Source organism: Scyliorhinus canicula, chromosome 10 (genome assembly GCF_902713615.1).
Source record: "Scyliorhinus canicula chromosome 10, sScyCan1.1, whole genome shotgun sequence".
Taxonomy (NCBI): Eukaryota; Metazoa; Chordata; class Chondrichthyes; order Carcharhiniformes; family Scyliorhinidae; genus Scyliorhinus; species Scyliorhinus canicula.
The window spans coordinates 101,073,658-101,096,161 of NC_052155.1; the positions used below are offsets into that span (position 1 = coordinate 101,073,658).

The window sequence follows — 22,504 nt, forward strand, 5'->3', positions numbered from 1 at the left end:
CTCTTTGATTTCTTGACGAAGTTGTTGTTGAGGTTTTGTTTGCACTTCACCCCCCGCTCCTGATCTATGGACATCCGGTGTGGCGGGGGGTGGGGAAGGCGGAGGACCTCCTCGTGAACCTGCTCCTGGGCCTGGCCAAACTAGCCATTTATCGGTCCAGGCAGCGGGCGAGCGAGGGGGTCGTCCGGCCCAACTGTCTGCCGGAGAGGGAGCATGCGGTGTCCACGGGCACACTGGAAGATTTCCGTGCTCGGTGGGCACCGCAGGGGTTGGATTGTCTTATCGACCCCGATTTTCACACACTAATTTGACGGGTTTTAGATAAGTTTCTGTTCCCTTTCTTGTTCCTTTTGGGTTGTGCTCCACTCGTTGTTTTAGGAGCACTCCCTTCTTTTGTTTTATCCATTATTTACTTTATGTTCTTTTGCTTGGTTCTTTTCACATCCAGCATCATGCTAAGGCAGATGCTGGCTTAATCCTACACATGAATATCAATGTGCAGGTCTCACAACTCACAAAATAATAATAATAAAACACACAAACAAACGAACAGCACACATGAACTAAAGCAGCGAAGCTCCAAAAGAGCTCCAGTCGTCTGCTGCCCTTGTTTGCAGGTTTGTCAGGTGCTGCAGGAGGTGCTGTGTGCGGCAGTAATTCCTGGAGGAGTCACAGGAGGCGCTGTGTGTGGTGGTAATTCCTGTAGGTGCGGCAGGTGGCGTTGTTCCGGGCGGTACGTCCTGTGGTGCGGCAGGAGACGCTGTGCGTAGCGGTAATTCCCGTCGGAGCCACAGGAGCGCTGTGTGTGGCGGTAATTCCTGTAGGTGCGGCGGTAATTCCTGTAGGTGCGGCAGGAGGCGCTGTTCGGGGCGATAATTCCTGTAGGTGCGGCAGGGGGCGCTGTGCGCGGCGGTTCATGTGCTGGTACTTCCGCTGCTGACGTCGGCAGGAGCTGTTATTGCTGAGGCGGCGGCTGGAGAGCGCAGTGTCCGCGGACTCAGGATGGCGTACGCTTACCTCTTCAAGTACATCATCATCGGGGACACAGGTGAGCTCCGAGTCTCCGGCCCGAACTGGCATCTGGCCCCTGGTTGGCAGCACAGAGGGAACCGGAGTGGATCCGGCAGCGACATGAGGCCTGGGCCCAGTTGCTGCCAACTCAGCTGCTCCCGAGTGCCGCCTCCAGCAACCTTCGGTGCGGGGCATTGGTCTGAGGAGGCGAGTGACCAGCACTGGGGAGGCTGTGACTTCCGTCAGCGCCTCTTCTTGCTGCCCTTTCCCGGCGGAGAGGCCACCACCTCGGAGCTGGAGTGTGAGTTGGGCTCAGGGCCCCGAGGGCCAAACAGGGATTGTGGGTCCGAGCCGGCCGTGTCTCCGGGTTTGAACCCTGAACCAGTCTTTCTGCGAAGAACAGAAACGCGCGAACCTTCAGCCAGGCCTTAGCGTGCGGCCTTGGCTCTGAGTTTAACGTTAGCCCCAGTCTGGCTGCTGGCCCGGGTGGGTGTTATGACGCTAGGCCCAGCTGTCTGTTCCTACCCCAGGATGCTGATACCGGGAGGGGGATGAATGGAGTAATCTGGCGCCTTCAAAAGTGGAAGGCGTCAATTTTTCATTCTCAAAAATGTAACCAAAATCGGGGTCAACTGCACTTTGAAGTGAACTGCCAGGCAGATTTGATAAGATTGTGGTGAAACATTTCTGTCGCACCCATTGGGTGATTTTCAATTTGCGAGAGAACCGACTTTTTTGCGCGGAAGCGTTTGGGGGATTGACATTTAGATAGGAGGAAGAAAATTAACAGTTGTAATATCAGGAAATTCTGCCCAATTGTAAGAATTGGTGTCTCAATTGCTTTCTTTTCTCCCCCCCCCCCCCCCCCCCCCCCCCTTCCATCACCATAAAAAGCCGATAGTTTGTATATTAAAGAAATGAACTTAAAGACATAGGTCCGGGTACATCATTCTTTGTAATCATCGGTGGCTTGATCTCATTGACACATAGTTGCCACTTTATCAGAAACATCTGCCAGGAATAAAGCAACTTTCACTACAATTTATTTTTGCTTTGCGTGTAACAGTGTTTTTTTTATTTTTCTTGAACATAAGAACTCGAACAGGAGTAGGCCATCTGGCCCCTTGAGCCTGCTCTGACATTCAATGAGATCATGGCTGATATTTTGTGGACTGGGCTCCACTTTCTGGGCCGAACGCCATAAACCCTTAATCCCTTTATTCTTCAAAAAACTATCTATCCTTATCTTAAAAACATTTAATGAAGGAGCCTCAACTGCTTCACTGGGCAAGGAATTCCATAGATTCACAAATCTTTGGGTGAAGAAGTTCCTCCTAAACTCAGTCCTAAATCTACTTATTTTGAGGCTATGCCCCCTAGTTCTGCTTTCACCTGCCAGTGGAAACAACCTACCTACATCCATCCTATCTATTCCCTTCATAATTTTATATGTTTCTATAAGATTCCCCCCCAACCCCTCATCCTTCTAAATTCCAATGAGTACAATCCCAGCCTACTCAACCCCTCCTTGTAATCCAACCCCTTCAGCTCTGGGATTAACCTAGTGAATCTCTAGTGAAGCTGGTGAGTCCTGCATGCTATGCATTTGTATTTTACGTCTTCAAAAGTTTGTTCTGTAACTTGTATCATATGGTGGCATTGATAATGGCACATTTGTCTGCGATTGTACCCTCTTGAAACAAGTGTTTAGATTGTATGACCTGATGTCTTGTTTGACACCAACCAGATTTTAATTTGTTATCTAGCTGTGAAATGGAGAAAGTCCCTGTGGTAATGGTTGCAATGTACAAGGTAAAATTATTTGAGATGCCAATGAACAAAAATCAAAATGTTCCTTTGTGACAGTAACATTGTAAGAATCAGTCACATTCAATGGCATGATTCCTTTAAATATAAGTTAACAGGTGAACTAATGGATCTGATGGATAGTAACTATATTTTTCTGCAAAGTGTCCAAAACAAGGTGGCCTAACCTCAAAATTGGAGCACTTCAGCCCACCTCTCTTCCAATTATTGTTGGCTGGGCCAGGTGAGTAATTTTTGTTCTAAGGTGGTAGATGAAGTGACCGTTAGCCGTGACCTAATTAAATGGTGGAATGGGCTTAAGGGCATGTGTTTCTCTAACAGTCAAGCAATTCTGAAAGAATTGAAGGGATGTTACGTTAAAGGCTCGGCCAGCAGGACGATAACTAATCAGGTCTCATTGTGAAGAAAATTTTGAAGTGCACATCAAATCTTCGGTTCATTTTGTGCTCTTAGCCATGTGAAGGACCATTCCAACAAAATTGAGCCTGATTGAGATGAAAAACATTGGGAGGAAACAAAGGCAATGCTTAGAGGTCATTCCTCCTGTTCATTAATATGGAGAGTGAGAAACATAGTTAAACAGCTTTCTTATTTGTAAAGTACCTTGGTAAAGCAATTAAGTAGCTGGAATTGTTGGGAGTGAGACCCATGCAGACACATGAAGAATGTGCAAACTCCACACTGACTGAGTCGGGGCTGGAATCGAACCCAGGCCCTCAGCGCCATGAGGCAGCAGTGCTAACCATTACTCCACTGTGCTGCCCTAACTAAAAAGATTTTGACCCCAGAAGGTGATTTATCATGTTCCAGTCGAGGAGTTTATGTTGGGACCTTTTCATTTCTGCATCAGCACTGAACCTGTGCTGTTTCATTTATGCTCGTATACTTCTTGACAGACTCCATACACCTGACCATCACCTTTCCCAAGGAATTAATTTGGCAAATACTGAAATGCTGCAATTGTGCTGCTAGATCTGTGTAATAGCAAAATCTAATGCTGGGAGTTCCAACTAGGCAGGCCAGAAACTGACCAATGAGGCAGTTTTTCTGCTAGCTTAATCCAACTAGTTAAGTGTGCAATTGAAAAAGATAGTTTTCAGTGGGAACAAAATGGTTGCAATCAAGACTCCAAATAAGTGATGCTTATTAAGTTGCCCTAGGCAAATATGCCAAGTTGTTAGGTAGAAATAAGATTGATAAACTACACTTGCAGGATAACCAACCTGCTCCTGTGAGCAGCGTAGTTACTGAAAATATAACTAATTTGGTAATTGACAGCAAGACACTCTCCAAGAGTATAATGGAGACTCATTGTGTTGTCCGGTGTTTAATAAGTGTTAATTTATCTGGCACAAGGAAACTTGGATCACTTCAGATTGTTTGTGAATTTGAAAATTTTAAATTGTGTTTTGAAACTAAGCTGATTTGCTTACTCTTTTACTTTGAGTGGCAATTTTTGCCTGATTCAAAGGAATGTGTTCATAATAATAATCTTTATTAGTGTCACAAGTAGGTTTACATTAACACTGCAATGAAGTTACTGTGAAAACCCCTAGTCGCCACCCTACGGTGTCTGTTTGGGTACACCGAGGGAGAATTCAGAATCTCCAATTCACCTAACAAGTGTGTTTTAGGGAGTTGTGGGAGGAAACGCAAACAGATGCAGGGAGAACGTACAGACTCCACATAGACAACAATTCAAGCCAGGAATTGAACCTGGGTCCCTGGTGCTGTGAAGCAATAGTGCTAACCACTGCTAATGTGCCACCCTAACAGTGTTCAAACCTAATCCAGAGAATTGAATCCGAACAGGCGCCGGAATAGAACATTACAGCGCAGTACAGGCCCTTCGGCCCACGATGTTGCACCGTCCTGTGAAACGCTTCTAAAGTCCCTCTACACTATTCCTTTATCGTCCATATGCCTATCCAATGACCATTTGAATGCGTTTAATGTTAGCGAGTCCACTACTGTTGCAGGCAGGGCATTCCACGCCCTTACTACTCTGAGTAAAGAACCTACCCCTGACATCTGTCCGATATCTATCTCCCGTCAATTTAAAGCTATGTCCCCTCGTGCTGGACATCACCATCCGAGGAAAAAGGCTCTCTATGTCCACCCTATCTAATCCTCTGATCATCTTGTATGCCTCAATTAAGTCCCCTCTTAACCTTCTCTCTAACGAAAACAGCCTCAAGTCCTTCAGCCTTTCCTCATAAGAACTTCCCTCCATACCATGCAACATTCTTGTAAATCTCCTCTGTACCCTTTCCAATGCTTCCACATCCTTCCTATAATGTGGCGACCAGAACTGCGCACAATACTCCAAATGCGGCCGCACCAGAGTTTTGTACAACTGCAACATGACCTCATGGCTCCGAAACTCAATTCCTCTACCAATAAAAGCTAACACACCGTACGCCTTCTTAACATCCCTCTCAACCTTGGTGGCAACTTTCAGGGATTTATGGACATGGACACCGAGATCTCTCTGCTCGTCCACACTACCAAGAATCTTATCATTAGCCCAGTACTCTGCCTTTCTGTTATTCCTTCCAAAATGAATCACCTCACACTTTTCTGCATTAAACTCCATTTGCCACCTGTCAGCCCAGCTCTGCAGCTTATCTATGTCCCTCTGTAACTTGTAACATCCTTCTGCACTGTCCACAACTCCACCGACTTTAGTGTCATCTGCAAATTTACTCACCCATCCTTCTACGCCCTCCTCCAGGTCATTTATAAAAATGACAAACAGCAACGGCCCCAAAACAGATCCTTGTGGCACACCACTAGTAACTGGACACCAGTCAGAGCATTTCCCATCAACCACCACTCTTTGTCTTCTATCAGCTAGTCAATTTCTGATCCAAACTGCTAAATCACCCTGAATCCCATGCCTCTGTATTTTCTGCAATAGCCTACCGTGGGGAACCTTATCAAACGCTTTACTGACATCCATATACACCACATCAACTGCTTTACCCTCATCCATCTGTTTGGTCTCCTTCTCGAAGAACTCAATAAGGTTTGTGAGGCACGACCTACCCTTCACAAAACCATGTTGACTATCTCTAATCAAATTATTCCTTTCCAGATGATTATACATCCTATCTCTTATAAACCTTTCCAAGACTTTTCCCACAACAGAAGTAAGGCTCACTGGTCTATAGTTACCAGGGTTATCTCTACTCCCCTTCTTGTACAAGGGGACAAAATTTGCTATCCTCCAGTCCTCTGGCACTATTCCTGTAGACAAAGATGACTTAAGAACATAAGAACTAGGAGCAGGAGTAGGCCATCTGGCCCCTCGAGCCTGCTCCGCCATTCAATTAGATCATGGCTGATCTTTTGTGGACTCAGCTCCACTTTCTGGCCCGAACACCATAACCCTTAATCCCTTTATTCTTCAAAAACTATCTATCTTTACTTTAAAAACATTTAATGAAGGAGCCTCAACTGCTTCACTGGGCAAGGAATTCCATAGATTCACAACCCTTTGGGTGAAGAAGTTCCTCCTAAACTCAGTCCTAAATCTACTTCCCCTTATTTTGAGGCTATGTCCCCTAGTTCTGCTTTCACCCGCCAGTGGAAACAACCTGCCTGCATCTATCCAATCTATTCCCTTCATAATTTTAAATGTTTCTATAAGATCTCCCCTCATCCTTCTAAATTCCAACGAGTACAGTCCCAGTCTACTCAACCTCTCCTCATAATCCAACCCCTTCAGCTCTGGGATTAACCTAGTGAATCTCCTCTGCACACCATCCAGTGCCAGTACATTCTTTCTCAAGTAAGGAGACCAAAACTGAACACAATACTCCAGGTGTGGCCTCACTAACACCTTATACAATTGCAACATAACTTCCCTAGTCTTAAACTCCATCCCTCTAGCAATGAAGGACAAAATTCCATTTGCCTTAAAGATCAGAGCCTCAGCAATCTCCTCCCTAGCTTCCCAGAGAATCCTAGGATAAATCCCATCCGGCCCAGGGGACTTATCTATTTTCACACTTTCCAGAATCGCTAACACCACCTCCTTATGAACCTCAAGCCCTTCTAGTCTAGTAGCCTGTATCTCAGTATTCTCCTCGACAACTTTGTCTTTTTCCTGTGTGAATACTGACGAAAAATACTCATTTTAGCACCTCTCCTATCTCCTTGGACTCTACGCACAACTTCCCACTACTGTCCTTGACTGGCCCTACTCTTACCTTAGACATTCTTTTATTCCTGACATACCTATAGAAAGCTTTAGGTATGTCAGGAATAAAAGAGGTGGTGTCATCTTTCAGTTAAGATGTTCAACTAAAGTCCTCTCTGCCTTCTTGGGTGGACTGTTTTGAAGAGAAACATTTTCTTTGTGTCCTTGGCTAATATTTCTCAGACAACATCACTAAAACTGACCTAACCATCTGCTCATTATTGCTGTCTGGGAGCTTGTGTGTAAATTGGTTGCTGCATTTTCCAGCTTTACAGCAGTAGCTACATTTCAAAAGTACTCCATTGGTAGCCTGAAGATGGGACATGCAGAATGGCCTCCTTTGCTCTTGCTCTGCTTTTATAACGTATGGTTTAACAAAGTAATTGTGTAAATGCAGCAGAGATTGTTCTTCCCTCTCCATCTGCCTCCCCACTCCAAAGCCGGACCTAATTCAAAATTTAAAAAATTGAGTACCCAATTGTTGTTTTTCAATTAAGGGGCAATTTAGCATGGCCAATCCACCTAACCTGCGCATCTTTGGGTTGTGGGGGTGAAACCCACACAGACATGCGGAGGAATGTGCAAACTCTACTCAGACGGTGACTCCAGTCAGAGGGCCGGGATCAAGCCCAGGACCGCTGCACTGTAGGCAGCAGTGCTAACCACTGTGCCACCCCAGCCTAATTCAACATTTCCTAGATTTAACCTTTTGGGAGTATACAAAAATGGAAGCTAGATCTGATCTCTTCTGCTTGCAAAGCAGGAAATCCTGTTTATCTGGATTAAGAATTGAGGGGATCTCAGACACTGAGCAGGTGAAGCTGATAACTAGTCAGTATGCAGCACTCGGGTGGACCAAGTCAGTAAGGTATTTTGCTCAAATAATTAAAATTAATGCACGGCAGCTTAAATGTCTTTTCCAATAACTGGATTTAAGACACTATTGAAATTAGAAATTGTTCACATTGTTGCTACATGTGGAGACCTACCAAGTACAATAATTCAACATTAGATAAAATGCAAGAGTCCCTTGAGTGGAGAACTGGCGAAGGTTAATTGGGTAAATAGACAGGTATGGAGGTGGAAACATTTAAAGAAACAATTTAACGTACAACAAAAATACATTCCATTCAGCAAGAACCCATCTATGGCTCACTCAGGAAGTTAAGGATAATAGATTAAAAGGAGATACTTTAAATGGAGATGTTCTCCTTCGTTGGCAGAGGTATAGAATATAAAAGTAAGGATATAATGTTGAAATTGTATAAAACACCGGTGAGGCCACAACTGGGATATTGTGTGCAGTTCTGGTCACAACATTTTTAAAAAAAATAATTTTTTATTGAAATTTTTACAAAATATAAACAGCTCAACTCTATTAACAAGACAACCGCGGTAACACCCCAAGAACAATTCCCACCCAACTTCAAAAGCAACTACAAACCAGAAAAAAAACAAAAACAAAAGAGCACCCAACGACAAAAGGGCAAGAGATAACACCCGCCACATAGTTCTGGTCACAACATTACAGGAAGGATGTAATTGTTCTGGAGAGAGTGCAGAGAAGGTTTACAAGATGTTGCTAGGGCTACAAAAGTGTAGCTTGGAGGGGAGATTGGATAGGTTGGGTTTATTTTCCTTTGGACAAAGAAGGCTGAGGGCTGATTTAATTGAGGTGCACAAAATTAGAGGGGAAGAGATGGGGTGGACAGGATAAAATTGCTTGCCTTGGTGAAGAGTTCTAAAACCAGGGGAATACAAAGTGGTAGAGGGGTCATGAAGAAAGACTTGTTTTACGCAGAGGGTAGTGGGTGTCTCTAATTTGCTGCCTGATTGGTGGTGGAGGCAGAGACCCTAAACTCTCGCTTTAAAAAGTAGCTGAATCTGAAGTGCTCTAAACTACAGGGTTATGGACCAGGTACGGGAAGGTGGGATTAGAAAGGGCATCTAGGTGTCCATGGGCTGGCATGGACAAGATGGGCTGAATGGCCTCCTTCGTGCTGTAACGTTTCTTATGATTCTTTAAAGTCTAAGGATTGGGATTGTTTAGAAACAGGCTGTCTTTAACATTAAAAAATGATGAAGGAAAGAGTACGCTAGTCAGAAATATGAAACCAGATTGTGAGCTTTTATTAATATATAAAAAGGAAAAGAATACATGAAGAAAATGTTGGTCGCTTAACACAGGCATGAGGAACAAGGACCCAAAGAGAAAATGCTGGAAAATCTCAGCAGATCTGGCAACATCTGTAGGGAGAGAAGAGTTGATATTTTGAGTCCAGATGACCCTTTGGGCTTTGACAAAGGGTCACCTGGACTTGAAACATTAGCTGTTTCTCTCCCCAGATGCTGCCAGACCTGCTAAGATTTTCCTGCAATTTCTCTTTGATTTCAGATTCCAGCATCTGCAGTAATTTCCTTTTATTATTTATATGGGGAACAAGGAAATAGTAGAGGCGTTGTACAAGTATTTTGTTGGTGTTCACAATAGGTTTCATTTGAGAAATTGTTAATAGCCTAGGGGCTAAAGTGAGAAAATTAAGGCAATTAATATCAGTAGAGGTAAAGTATTGGGGAAACACAAGGAAGAAAATCTGACAAATCCCTTGGACCTGATGGCCTTCAACCTAGGATTCCAAGGGATTAACTAGCACGTCCACTTTTCCAAAATCAGATTTCGGAATGGTCCCGTTAGATTGGAAGTTGGCAAATTTAGCAAAAATGCCTTCTGAGGAAAGAAAGCTGTGAGCTATTGCCAGTTAGGAAGTCTTAACAATGCACTTCAAAAAGCACAAGTATGATTAGAACAAGTCAGCATGGTTTTACTCGGGGCATTCCTGTTAATCAATCTTTTGATGGTGTAACTAGTAGGGTCGATAAAGGGGAGCCAATAGATGTAGTATCCTGGGATTTCCAAAAGGCAACAGGTGAAGTGCTGCTCACAGGGTTAATAAGTTAATATGGGCTCATAGAATTGGCAGTAATATATTAAGACCATTAGAAATTGGAACTGGAATGGATGGTTCAGCCCCTCCGGCTTGCTCTGCCATTCCGTAGGATCATTACTGATCTGACATTCCTTGCACCCACTTTCCTGCCCTTTCCCTGTAACCCTTGTGTTCCAACATTCCTTTAGCATTCCAGATTACCTTCTGCACCTGTGTGCTACCTTTGGTTTGTGCACAAGTGCCCCCCAGTGCCTTTGTGCTGCAGTTTTCTGCAGTTTTTCCCATTTAAATAATATTGTTCTTTGTCCTCCCTTTTAAAATGAACAACTTTACATTTTCCCATATTATACTCCATTTGCCAACTTTTCGCACACTTACTGTAGCAATATTGCTTTGCCAACAGTATCTCATGTATTTTTGTCATCTGCAAATTTGGCTACAGTGCATTCACTTCCTTCCTCCAGAGTTGATATATATTGTAAATATTTGTGGTCCCAGCACTGATCCCTGTGGAACCTCTGTAGTTATGGGTTGCCAATCTGATAAAGAGCCTCCTTTCCCATTAGCCAATTCTCTAACCATGCCAATAAAGTACCTCCAATACCATGGGCTCTTCTCCTCTTATGACTTGACCTTTTCAGGTATCTTGTTGAGTACCTTCTTGAAGTCCAGATAGAGGCCCCCTCGATCCACTAGTTGAGATTTTCTCAACTCTTAATAAATTAGTCGGATGCTATGTTCTCTTTCATGAATCCATGCTGACCACTGCTTGATATTTTCCAAATGTGTGGCTGTTAACTGATTCCAAGATTTTTCCAACAATAGGTGTTAGCTAATTGGCCTATACTTGTTGCCTTTTTTGAAAAGGGGTGTCACATTGACAGTTTCCCAATCCTCTGATACTTCTCCTGAATCCAAGGATTTTTAGAAAATTGCAAGCAATACGACCACTATCTCTTTTAGGATTCTAGGATGCAAGCCATTAGGGCCAGGGGACTCATTGCTTTGAGCCCCATTAGTTTGTCTAATACTACTTCTCTAGTGATGCTATTTAATCCCTCCCCATATTGTTTAGTATTAATGGGATGTTTGAAGTATGTTCCACCATAAAAACTGATGCAACTCGTCTGCCATTTCCTTGTTCCCAATAACTACCTCTCCAGATTCATTTTCTCAGGCTTATTTGACCCCCCCACCCCCCCTCTCTTCAATTTATATATATTTAAAGAAGTTCTTATTGTCAGTTTTCATATTCCTTGCTAGTTTGCCCTCATCCCTCTATCTTTTTAGTCCTCCTTGCTGGATTCTGAATTTATCCCGATCTTCATGACTCACTGACTTTTGTCTCGTTGTATGCTTTATCTTTCAATTTCATGCTCCACGACCTTGGTTACTCATGGTTGATGGTTTATGCCTTTCTTAGAATCTTCCTCTTCACTGGGATATATTTTTGCTGAGAGTTTCAAATTACCTCCTTAAATGTCTGCCACTGCTTGGTTACTGTCTTTCCTGTTAATCTACTCGCCCAATCAACTTTAGCCAGCTCTATTCTCAATTTCGTTGTAATTCCTTTCATTTAAGTTAAACACAGTTGTTTCTGACCCAAGTTTCTCTCAAGCTGAATATTAAATTCCTTCATGTTATAAACACTACTTCCTAGGGGTATCTTTTATTCTAAGGTAATTTATTGAACCTACCTCATTACCCATTACCAGATCCACGATGGCCTGTTTCGTGGTTGGCTCCATGACTTGGTGCTCTAGTCTAGGGAATCATCCCTAATGCACTTGTGCATTTGTTGTCATAGCTCCTCTTCCGACTTGATCAACCCAATCAACGTGAAGATTAAAGTCACCCATAGTTACTGCTCTATTCTTTACATGCTCCTATAATTTGTTGTTCAACCATGATAAAGGATTGATGGATAGAAAACAGCGGACATAAGCAAGGTTTGTTCAACATGGCAAGCAGCGACTAATGGAGTGTCGCAAGAATCAGTGCTGGAACCTCAGCTAATTATGACATATGAATAACTTGGAGAGAAACGGAGAGTTAACTTATTTTAAGTTGGCTGATGATGCCAAGCTGGGTGAAAAGCTAAGTGGTGGGGAGGATACAGAGGTTGCAAAGTGGTGAGTAGGCAGCAAGATGACAGTACAATAAAGGCAAGTGTGAAGTTATTCTGTTTGGTTATATGGAGAAATTAATCTTTTTTTTTCACGGGTGAGAAACTTGATGTTCAGAGGAAACTTGGTGTGCTGGTACAAGGATGAAGAAAGGTTGCATGCAGGTGCAGCATGCAATGAGGAAGGCCAATTGCATGTTTGACCTTTATTACAAATGTGTTGGAATGCACAAAGAATTCTTGCTCCAGTTGTACAATGTTTTGGTGAGACTGCATTTTGAATACTACAGTTTGGGTCATCATTTAAGGAAGGATATACTTGCATTGAAGGCAGTATAGTAAAGATTCACTAACTTGGGAGACTGAGCAAATTGATCTTGTATTCTAGTTTAGAAGAATGTGATCTCATTGAAATCTACAAAGTTGTGAAGCTTGATGGGGTGAATGTGGAGATATTTCCACTGGTTGGGAATGAGGGGTCAATTATTTTGAATTGGTATGAGAAATTCCTTCCAAAGGGTTGAGAATCTTTGGAGTTCTCAACTCCAGAGTTGTGGATGCTGCACTGTTGAATTTATTTAAGGCTGGGATAGGGTTTTGGTGTCTCTCTCTGGGATTAGAGGGACATCGGGAGCAAATGGGGAAAATGGAGTTGTAGCCCATGATCAGATGACTTGGGCAGAGCAGCCAGTATGTTTGGTGTCCTGGACTGTTTCCTTTATGCATGGTAAATAAAGAAATACTTTGTTTGAGAGAATTGTCAACTTGCAGCACTAATATCTGAGTCAAAAGATTATGGATTCAAACCCTACTCAAGATTTAAGCAATAATTCAAATTGACATTTTATATAGTATTGAGGTACTGATGTGGCATTTTTCACATTGTTTTAAACCTTCCTAGCTACCCTCGTGTGAATGTGAAATTGCGTCTTCAGTTTTCTGTCTTAACATATACCTCCCATGAACATCACAAACTAATTACCTAGTTGTTTATTTCATTGTTCTCTTGTGGGTCCTTGCTGTGTGTGGGTCCTTGCTGTGTGTAAATTAAATGCTGCAGTTCCCAACATTAAAATAGTGGCTACATGTGAATAAAAGCAAAATACTGTGGGTGCTGAAAATCTGGAATAAAAACAGTGCTGGATAAACCCAGCCGGTCTGGCAGCACCTGTGACGTGAGGGAGTTAAAATGTTTTCCAATTTACCCATCTATGCTTAAAATACTTGCGCAGTAAAACGCTTTCGTTCCACTGAGGTTGTAGTTCCCTTTAAAGAATTTATGTTATGAAAATGTAATATTCAGCAGTTTTTATATCTAATAGTGCAAAGGTGGCAGAACAATATGGCAACTCCATTGCAATTTGTTAGTTTAAAAATATTTGGCTGAACTTTAATCCCAGTCGTTTGAAAATAAGCAACGTTTCCACTTGTGACTTGGACTCTAATGTTTAGTGTTGTGGGCCATAAGCTCTATTGCCAATATTATTTTTAAAAAATAAATTTAGAGTATCCAATTCATTTTTTCCAATTAAGGGGCAATTTACCGTGGCCAATCCACCGACCCTGCACATCTTTGGATTGTGGGGGCGAAACCCACGCAAACACAGGGAGAATGTGCAAACTCCACACTGACCCAGAGCCGGGATCGAACCTGGGACCTCAGCGCCGTGAGGCAGCAATGTGCCACCGTGCTGCCCTTCTATTGCCAATATAAATTTGCTGGAAGTGTGTTGTAAATCCTGTTTTAAACTCAAACATTTTTTACAATTTTTGAAATTTTCTAATTAAGGGACAATTTAATGTGGCCAATCCACCTACCCTGCACGCCTTTTGGGTTGTGGGGGTGAGACACACAGGCATGGGGCGAATATGGGAACTCCACATGGACAGTGACCCTGGGCTGGGCTCGAACCCTGGTCCACAGTGCTGTGAGGCAGCAGTGCTAACCACTGTGTTGCCCTGTATAAACTTGATTTCTGATGAATACCAGTGAAGGTGCAGCAGCTCCAATTAATTCCCTGGCCATGGTTTTGAAACATTACTACTTTGGGAGATTGTTTACAGAATTATGCCAGGCTTAATGCTACTTCTGTGTTGGTGTTCATCAGCCAGTGGCACTCGTAACCCCTCAGATTAGCCCTTGAAACTCTGTTTTTACTACAAATGTTGGTGCACTTGTTGGAGAGAAGTTGGATCCCAGTTTCTGCCAAATGTTGTAGCATGCTATCATAGTGGAAGTTCTGCACGCATCTGTGACACTCGGTCAACACAAACTTAGCTGCCTTCTTTCTCTAACTTTTACATATGGTTAACTGCACAAAAGGTCTGAATTTTCTCTTTGGGTTGAAAGCAATGGCACTCATTACTGATCTGGAAGAATGCTGCCCACAGGACATGAATTTCACCTCCTGATTATTTGAATTTGGCGCCAAGTAAAGGAGATTTTCTGCATCCAATCGCAGTGATGTAATCAAGCAACCAATCACAAAGAAGAAATTCAATTGGGAAATAAAATTGATTGATTATCTTTGTCATTAAATTCTACAAAGTGTGAAATAAAGATTGGGACATAACACAAGCTGGAATGTAAAACATTTAAAACTGATATAATGCAAAAATGTTAAATCACAAAAATAAAATTCATTTTCTAAGGCTGTAGGGGTTGTTCTGCAGGTGTCTTGGTGCACTGCTCAAGCTAAACACCTCATTTGCAAGGGGTAACTTTTCCAGAATTTTAACAGTGAACTTATGATGTGAGAGGGGAAGTTCTCATGTAACTTTTTTTAAAGTTTGCCTTCTGCAAGAACTTCAACAGCATACACTGCGTAAGAGTGGGGAATTGCTGTCAGCAACTTCTAAATTTCTGTGGTTAACAGAAAATGTGCATACACAAATTGTCAGCAAAATAACAGCTTGACTGTTTTGCCATGGCTACAATCCCAAAATTCAAGCCATTGAAACAATCCTATACAACATTATTATGGTGAATTGCTGGAGGCATAGAAATATTATTCCAAGACATGGACCTATAAGGATGAATAATGTAGCATTTAAAGTTTGATATAGAGTTTTGTTTAATGTATGCTTCGCAGAATTAAAATTTTGTGTTGTCGCACGGTTCCTGGGTTAGGACTAGACAATTGTTGCATTTTAGGAGTGATAAGGAGTGGGTGTGATGGGCAAACTGGATTTTTTGAATCCTTTGTATAATTTTAATATGACAATTAAAATTGCTTCAGTTTATTTCAGGCTAATGTTCAAATAATTCAATCATTCTATTGCAGTAACTTCTCTTTTTGTTTTCAGTTTCTTGGAAATATGGTAACTTTCCCATGATACGTCTAGTTAAAAAAATTTGATGCCACTAATGTATACTCAACTGTAACTGACCAAGGGCGGCAGTGGTTTGCACTGCTGCCTAACGGCGCTGAGGTCCTGGGTTTGATCCCAGCCCCGGGTCACTATCATGGTGGAATTTGCACATTTCTCCTTCTGTTTGCTTGGGTCTCGCCCCCACAACCCAAAGATGTGCAGGGTAGGTGGATTGGTCAGGCTAAATTGGCCCTTAATTGTAAAAAAAAAAAAAATTAAGTACTTTAAATTTATATTAAAACAACTATATAAATGACCAATCCCGGCTTGGCACTTCTTCATTGGCATTTATGACTGCCATTTATTGTGATCTACAAGTTTGTGTGGCCGAACTGGGGAAGAACACATTCCAGATAACCTTGGTCTGAGACCATTTCCAGTAAAATGTAGATTTTCTTTATTTCACTGCTGCATAGCTCTCGTGGATGGGGAGAGAAGTTCTTTCAATATGAAGTCAGCCATGTGGTAGTAGATCACTTCGGCGTAATTATATTTTCGGGAACAATTACATTTTTTAATGCCTCCGGCTGTGTAAATTAAGTTTAGTTGTATTGTATGATGCCGAGGCTGTGTAAATGACATTTAGTAGTCTTGTGTGAAGCTAACACTAGGGACCTGTATCTGTCAGAATTGCGGAGGTGGGTAGGGAACAGCATTGATGGTGAGCTTGTTGTCCGGTTTGTGACCTTTACTGTCTTTCGCTGCTTAATAAATTTGTGCAAGCACTCTTAGGAGGCAGAAAACAAAACTGCCTTTTCCTCTGCCCCAAATTCCCAGCAGTTAACAAGACAACCCATATCTGACCATTCTTTGCAACCAATTGGTCTCCGTTCACTTCATTGACAGTTATAATATCCTTGTACAGTTACCTGATTTGCTAACTCTACTTTCAAGATCCAGCAAATGATCCTTGGTTTGTGATGAATTTTAACTGTTAGGTGTACATTTGATGGACTAATTTTTGTTTTGAATTTGCAATGTTGTTGTAGGAAATAATAGAACTTCTTTGCATGTTTTTGGGCTTAATTCACAATAAATTGTGGGCATAATTCATGTGAAATTGCTCTTCTCCCAGTGATAGACCTGTAATCAGGAGTGTTTGTTATCCTGGCGTCTTGTTGAGAATATTGTCAGCCCTCAATGATAAATCTGAAAGGATACAATACTAGATGTTCTTCATAAGTGTGCATAGCATGAAAATTGGTAATGTCCAATGTATCTGGAACTTAAAGTTAGGGCTCAACAAGAATGCTGTGGTAATCTTCACAGCTGTTAAAGTAATATTTCACAAATGCTGCTCTTGTGGCTTCTAAATGTACATGGGAGATTTTAAACGTGAATTTCACCGTGTACATGATGTAACAACTTCTTGTATTTGGTATTGTACTCTAGTCAAGACCAAGTGTAATCTATGGTGAAGTAGAATTAGAGGTGGGGGAAATAATTTGTTCCCAGATGTCTAGATATAATTTAATCTTATTTAGTGTAATTTTGTGCTTATTCAAACTGCCTCTAAGCCTGCTGCAATACCTCCACTATTACTAGTGTGATTATGGTGTGAAAAATAGGCATGCACATTAATATAAAATACTGAGATGAGTTGATATTTAATGAGCCATAACTGTTTGTTCTACCAATCAGGTTAAGAATTTTTGAGAATCTGCTCAAGATTCATGACTGCTCTATTATAATTGTCATAATGGAGAGTTAATTTGGAAAATACCCAGCTTCCTAGCACTATTTGCATAAACATGAGATAAGAATTTGGGCTTAAGTGCATTACTGTTTAGAGACTTTCTGGGTAAGTGACAGATGCTTTTCCAGTTTAAGAACTTTGAATTAAGTATTGGACTGAAAATGTATTGTTAACTATCTGTTATGAGGATTGGAGATTTTTTTTATTTGATAGATTTGTTAGTAATTAAGTTAGCAACTTAACTTTGCTTAAGTGTTAAGTTTACTATTTTTTTCTCCACCCCAGCACTACATTCCTACGTTCTGTAATATATTTAACTAGTGTGACTAGGCAGAATAACCAATTGTATAACATGAAAATGAAATGAGAATCGCTTATTGTCACAAGTGGGCTTCAAATGAAGTTACTGTGAAAAGCCCCTAGTTGCCACATTCCGGCACCTGTTCGGGGAGGCTGTTACGGGAACATCTAGATTTATACAAGTTTATTGTTGCGAGTGCCAGATTTTACTCCAAGGAGCAAACAAATGGCTCTTCCCAACAGACTTACCATGGGGTTTTGCCTAACAAGTTTCTGTCAGTAGGACATCCAAATCTCTGACCAGGGCGCACAACTGTCTACTTGACCACTGAGGTTGAAGAATTGTGCAGCATAGACTCTGAGCCAGTATGTGTAAAGTTAGAACATTGAATGCAATGTCAAATCAGGCATTGAATAAAGAGAAGGAAAGAAAGATTGGATTAAGCAAAGGTGATGAAGGACAAAGATAGAAATGTTTACTTTAATACCTCCCAGTACATCAAGTCGATTACAGCAGCTTTTTATTTTCAGTGCCAGTCGAGTTTTGGTAGTAATTGACTTGCATGCAATTAAAAATGTACATCCCCTAATCTGTCACCAGTTTAATCTACATCAATGTCATTAATACATAAACTTTATGCCATTCAATGCTTTTGAATGGGGAACCAGACAGTTAAATATTTCTGTGCAGCTTCCAGGGGAGCTGTGTATCTTGGACAGCACTTCGTGCTTAACTGCACAACTGCACTAGTTGCTGTCTGCTTTCCACATAAATGGTGTGCTCTGTTAGCTGTCTGGCACAATTAATTTAATCAGCACAGCAAACTGCGGAAACTTTGGGCTACTTAATATAATGTTACTCTTCCTTGACCAAACATTTAATAACTTAAAACCATGCTTGTGTGTTGGTATATTAAAAGTCTAGTTATAATAAATTTCAGGTTTTTTTTTCAAAAAATTACAACAGATTCTGCAAAGTGCTTCCAATTGAATTGCAGAGCTCCAAAAAGCTTCTAGGCATTAATTCTATAAATATGGTCCTCCGGTTAATGGGTTACCTACTATCTATTTGTTTGCAAATTAACCAAGCTTTCTTGCATCAGAACGAGAAAAGTTGTGGGTTCAGGTTCCACTATGAATTTGAGCATATAATCTAGCCTCCACTGAAAGATCAGTGAGGTTGAGGCCTGTCTGCCTGTTATTATGTTTCAGGTGCATTTTAAACATATTTCTTGTATTGCGACACTCCAAAAAGTACTTTGTTGGCTGTAAAACCAACCGACATCTGGTGACCATGAAAGCGCTATATAAATGCAAGTTTTAAGTAACAAGGTATTGGGTAGTACAAGTGGGTAGCACTATTACTCCACAGCTTCAGGGTCCCAAGTTCGATTCCCGGCTTCGGTCACTGTCTGTGGAGTCTGCACCTTCTCCCTGTGTCTGTGTGGGTTTCCTCTGGGTGCTCCGGTTTCCTCCCACAAGTCCCGAAAGACATGCTGTTAGGTATTTTGGACATTCGGAATTCTCCCCCTGTGTACCCGAACAGGCACGAGTGTGGCGATGAGGGGATTTTCACAGTAACTTCATTGCAATGTTAATGTAAGCCTGCTTGTAACATTAAACATTATTGCATGTTCTGGCCAGTGTTTCTTTCAAACAGTGCCATTAAAAGAAATAGCATAAGTGCCCTTAATATAATTGTTACAACTGCAAATGAAGTGAACTGAAGCTAACTGGTTGCAAAGAGTGCTCAGGTATGGGTTGTCTTGTAACAAACATATTGGAATTTGGGACAGAAGAAAAGGGAGTTTTGCTTTTTGCCTCCCAAGTAATCTTATTGTCACAAGTAGGCTTGCATTAACACTGCAATGAAGATACTGAAAAGCCCCTAGTCGCCACATTCCGGCACCTGTTCGGGTGCACTGAAGGAGATTTCAGAATATCCAATTCACCTAAGAAGCACGTCTTTTGGGACTTGTGGGAGGAAACCGGAGTGCCCGGAGGAAACGTACGCAGACACGGGGAGAAGTCACGGGGCAGCATGGTGGTTAGCATAAATGCTTCACAGCTCCAGGGTCCCAGGTTCGATTCCCGGCTGGGTCACTGTCTGTGTGGAGTCTGCACGTCCTCCCCCTGTGTGCGTGGGTTTCCTCCGGGTGCTCCGGTTTCCTCCCACAGTCCAAAGATGTGCGGGTTAGGTGGATTGGCCATGCTAAATTGTCCGTAGTGTCCTAATAAAAGTAAGGTTAAGGGGGGGGTTGTTGGGTTACGGGTATAGGGTGGAAACGTGGGTTTGAGTGGGGTGATCATGGCTCGGCACAACATTGAGGGCCGAAGGGCCTGTTCTGTGCTGTACTGTTCTATGTTCTATGTTCTAAGTCTACACTGACAGTGACCCAAGCTGGGAATCAAACCCGGGACTTGTTGCTTGTCTGTTTTTGAGGCAGTATTTGAAGTCTTGGAGTAATGTAGTGCTTTGAGCAAGTTTGTGGTGTGGATAAGAAAATACAAATTGGTATCCATTATTTTAGGTTTGTTCTAAGAGATGGTAGAGCAAGTTGTGTCTGGACAGAAGTTTGGGGGCAGCAAAACTGTCCCAAGCTATGAGTAAGCATCTCTGCCTTTTTATCACTTCAGCCTAGTGAGCTGGAGGCACTGACATGCAAGGGATTGTTAGAAGTATCTGTATGACTTGCTCCAAACATGTCACACCCAGTAGATATGCAAGACTGCACCAGGGTTATGATGACTGAGTGAGGAGGACTCTGGGGAACCGGGGTGAGGGAGATCAAGAATCTGATCTAGCAGATAGTGTACTTACTAACAGTATCAAGAAAATTCAGACGGACAAACAGCGATAAACTCAACATCTGAAGCAGGTTTGATGGGCTATTCGGCCTGATCTCTTTATTTCTCATGCACTCTCCCTTTCGTCGTCCAGGGAGCTATCACTTTGCCCCCCCCCCCCCCCCCGCCCCATGGGAATTGACCTCTGACTACATCCAAAGCCTCCTTCCTTTAAAGGCAGTCTGTTGTTGTGTTACTGTTTTGCCTCCCAACCTTTTGATTCCAGTTTTCCTGGGCAGATTATTTCTCACCATACTGTCTTTCCTTATGAACCTACATGTTTAGCAATGCATCTCGGATAGTAAATGGAAAACAATTTTAGAATCATTCCTACATCTGCACTTTTTTTTAAATGGAGCATTGCTGCCATTTGTTCCAGATTTGGTATTAAAACATATTAAGCAAGGAAAAAAGAATGGAATATGGGCAGTGTACCTTGACGAGATGGCCTTGGGGGGGGGGGGGGGGGGGGGGCGGGGGGCGTGTAAGCAGCCGACAAGTGACCTTTTGTGTTGCCTGCACAGAAAGGAAACGCCTACTTCCTCAACCATATCTCTGTGAGGTCAGAGGTTTAAACAGCTTTTCCCAAGCTGATGACTACCCCTCTTAATGTCAATTAGTGTTTAATAACAGTACTACAGACATTCTAGCCTCTTGGAGATGGAAATGCAAGTATATATTTGGAAGCTGTTCATAACTGGATTGTTGATGGGGGTAGCAAACAGTCCCCATTGTCTGACAGTTGCCTAGCTCATCAGTCTTTCGTGTGGACAATACAATGAATATGCAGCACAGTGGCTAGCACTGCTGCCTCACTGTGCACGAGACCCGGGTATGTGAGTTTGCACTTGCCCCCATGTCTGCGTGGGCTTCCTCTAGGTGCACCACTCTTTTCCCACCGTCCAAAAAAAGTGCAGGTTAGGTGGATTGGCCATGCTAAATTACCCCTTTGTGTCCAAAGATTTGTAGGTTAGATGGGGTGTGGGGTTGCAGAGATGGGGTGGGGGAGTGGGCCTAGGTAGGTACTCTTTCAGAGAGTCAGTGCAGACTCAATGGGCCAAATGGCGGCCTCCTTCTGCACTCTGGGGTTCTGCACATAGAACATGCCAGAAACTGACTTGTGATGGGAAATACTTATTCATTCCCAAAGACATCCCAGAGCAGAGAGTCCAGGGTATGAAATCCGAGGGAAGGCACCTTAGCTGGCAAAAGGAAGAACCCTGCCTGGAAGCTTGGCCTCAGGCAGAGAGGTGGGACTAATTTGTTAATTGTGGAATTGTGCCTTCAGTACAGGGGCTCGGACAGAGTTTTGAACTCAAAAAAGCCAGAAACCTGCTGTTGCTTGGAGTAAGCCACGGAGTGTTCATGTCTTCAGTGAACTTGGAATCTTCAGGCTGGCAATGTTTCCAAATACCATCTCTGACTGATATTAGAAGTGACTTGATTAGAAATCTAGATGCGTTTGCATTTTGTAATCATTTGAGTGTTTGTGTGAAATGTGTGGTTGTTGACAAAATAAACTATTCATCTAATTTATCCCTACACAAGCCTGTCTTGTCTCCTCTTGAAATTCACAGCACTCAACGTGTTAAAACACTTGTTTAAAATACATCTGTTGTGGTTGAGAGGTGGGAGAAGAAGGACATTACCCCCCTCTTTCTCCTGTCCATAACATTCCTCCAAAACTTTCTCACCAGTTGATCTATCAAACACATCCTATAGTGTAAATGGTACCTCTATTGTTTTTTTAACTAACCACATAGATTCTTCTTTGACCCTCAAAATTCAATATCTCCTTTGTAATATTTTCCTTAATCTGTGCTTCCACCCCCTCCTTTTTTTTCCCTGCCCATCTTTCCTGGCCTCCTTGTATCTAGGAATATTTAGTTCCCAGGTCTCTGTTGTTATTGCCACATCATTTTCTGAGTGCCTGTACCGTGCCAACCTTATTTCCATTCAGTGTAAAACTAAGGCATTATCAGTAAAGATTGTGGCTGAAGTGGGGGCAGGGTAAATCAATAACTTGCTCATCAGACTTACTGTTCATACTGTTGTGACTCTGCTCGCAGACTGAGGGACTGGACCTTGGTACTGTTGCAAGGTGCAGTCTTGGAGGAGGAGGAGCTTGTGACTTAATTCATTGTTTCTGTGACCCCACCAATTGGGCTGGCAAC

General features: G+C 42.4%; 1 protein-coding gene across 2 annotated transcripts in view; it reads left to right on the top strand.

Moving 5' to 3' along the window:
• Window positions 1–894: 894 nt before the first annotated feature.
• Window positions 895–22,504, top strand: part of rab2a (RAB2A, member RAS oncogene family) — a 94,042-nt gene continuing 72,432 nt past the window's right edge. For both annotated transcript variants that reach the window (XM_038809442.1, XM_038809443.1), the window contains exon 1: window positions 895–1,048. In XM_038809442.1, coding sequence (XP_038665370.1) covers window positions 1,003–1,048 — 46 coding nt within the window. In that variant the 5' untranslated portion in view covers window positions 895–1,002. The remainder of the gene's footprint in view (window positions 1,049–22,504) is intronic.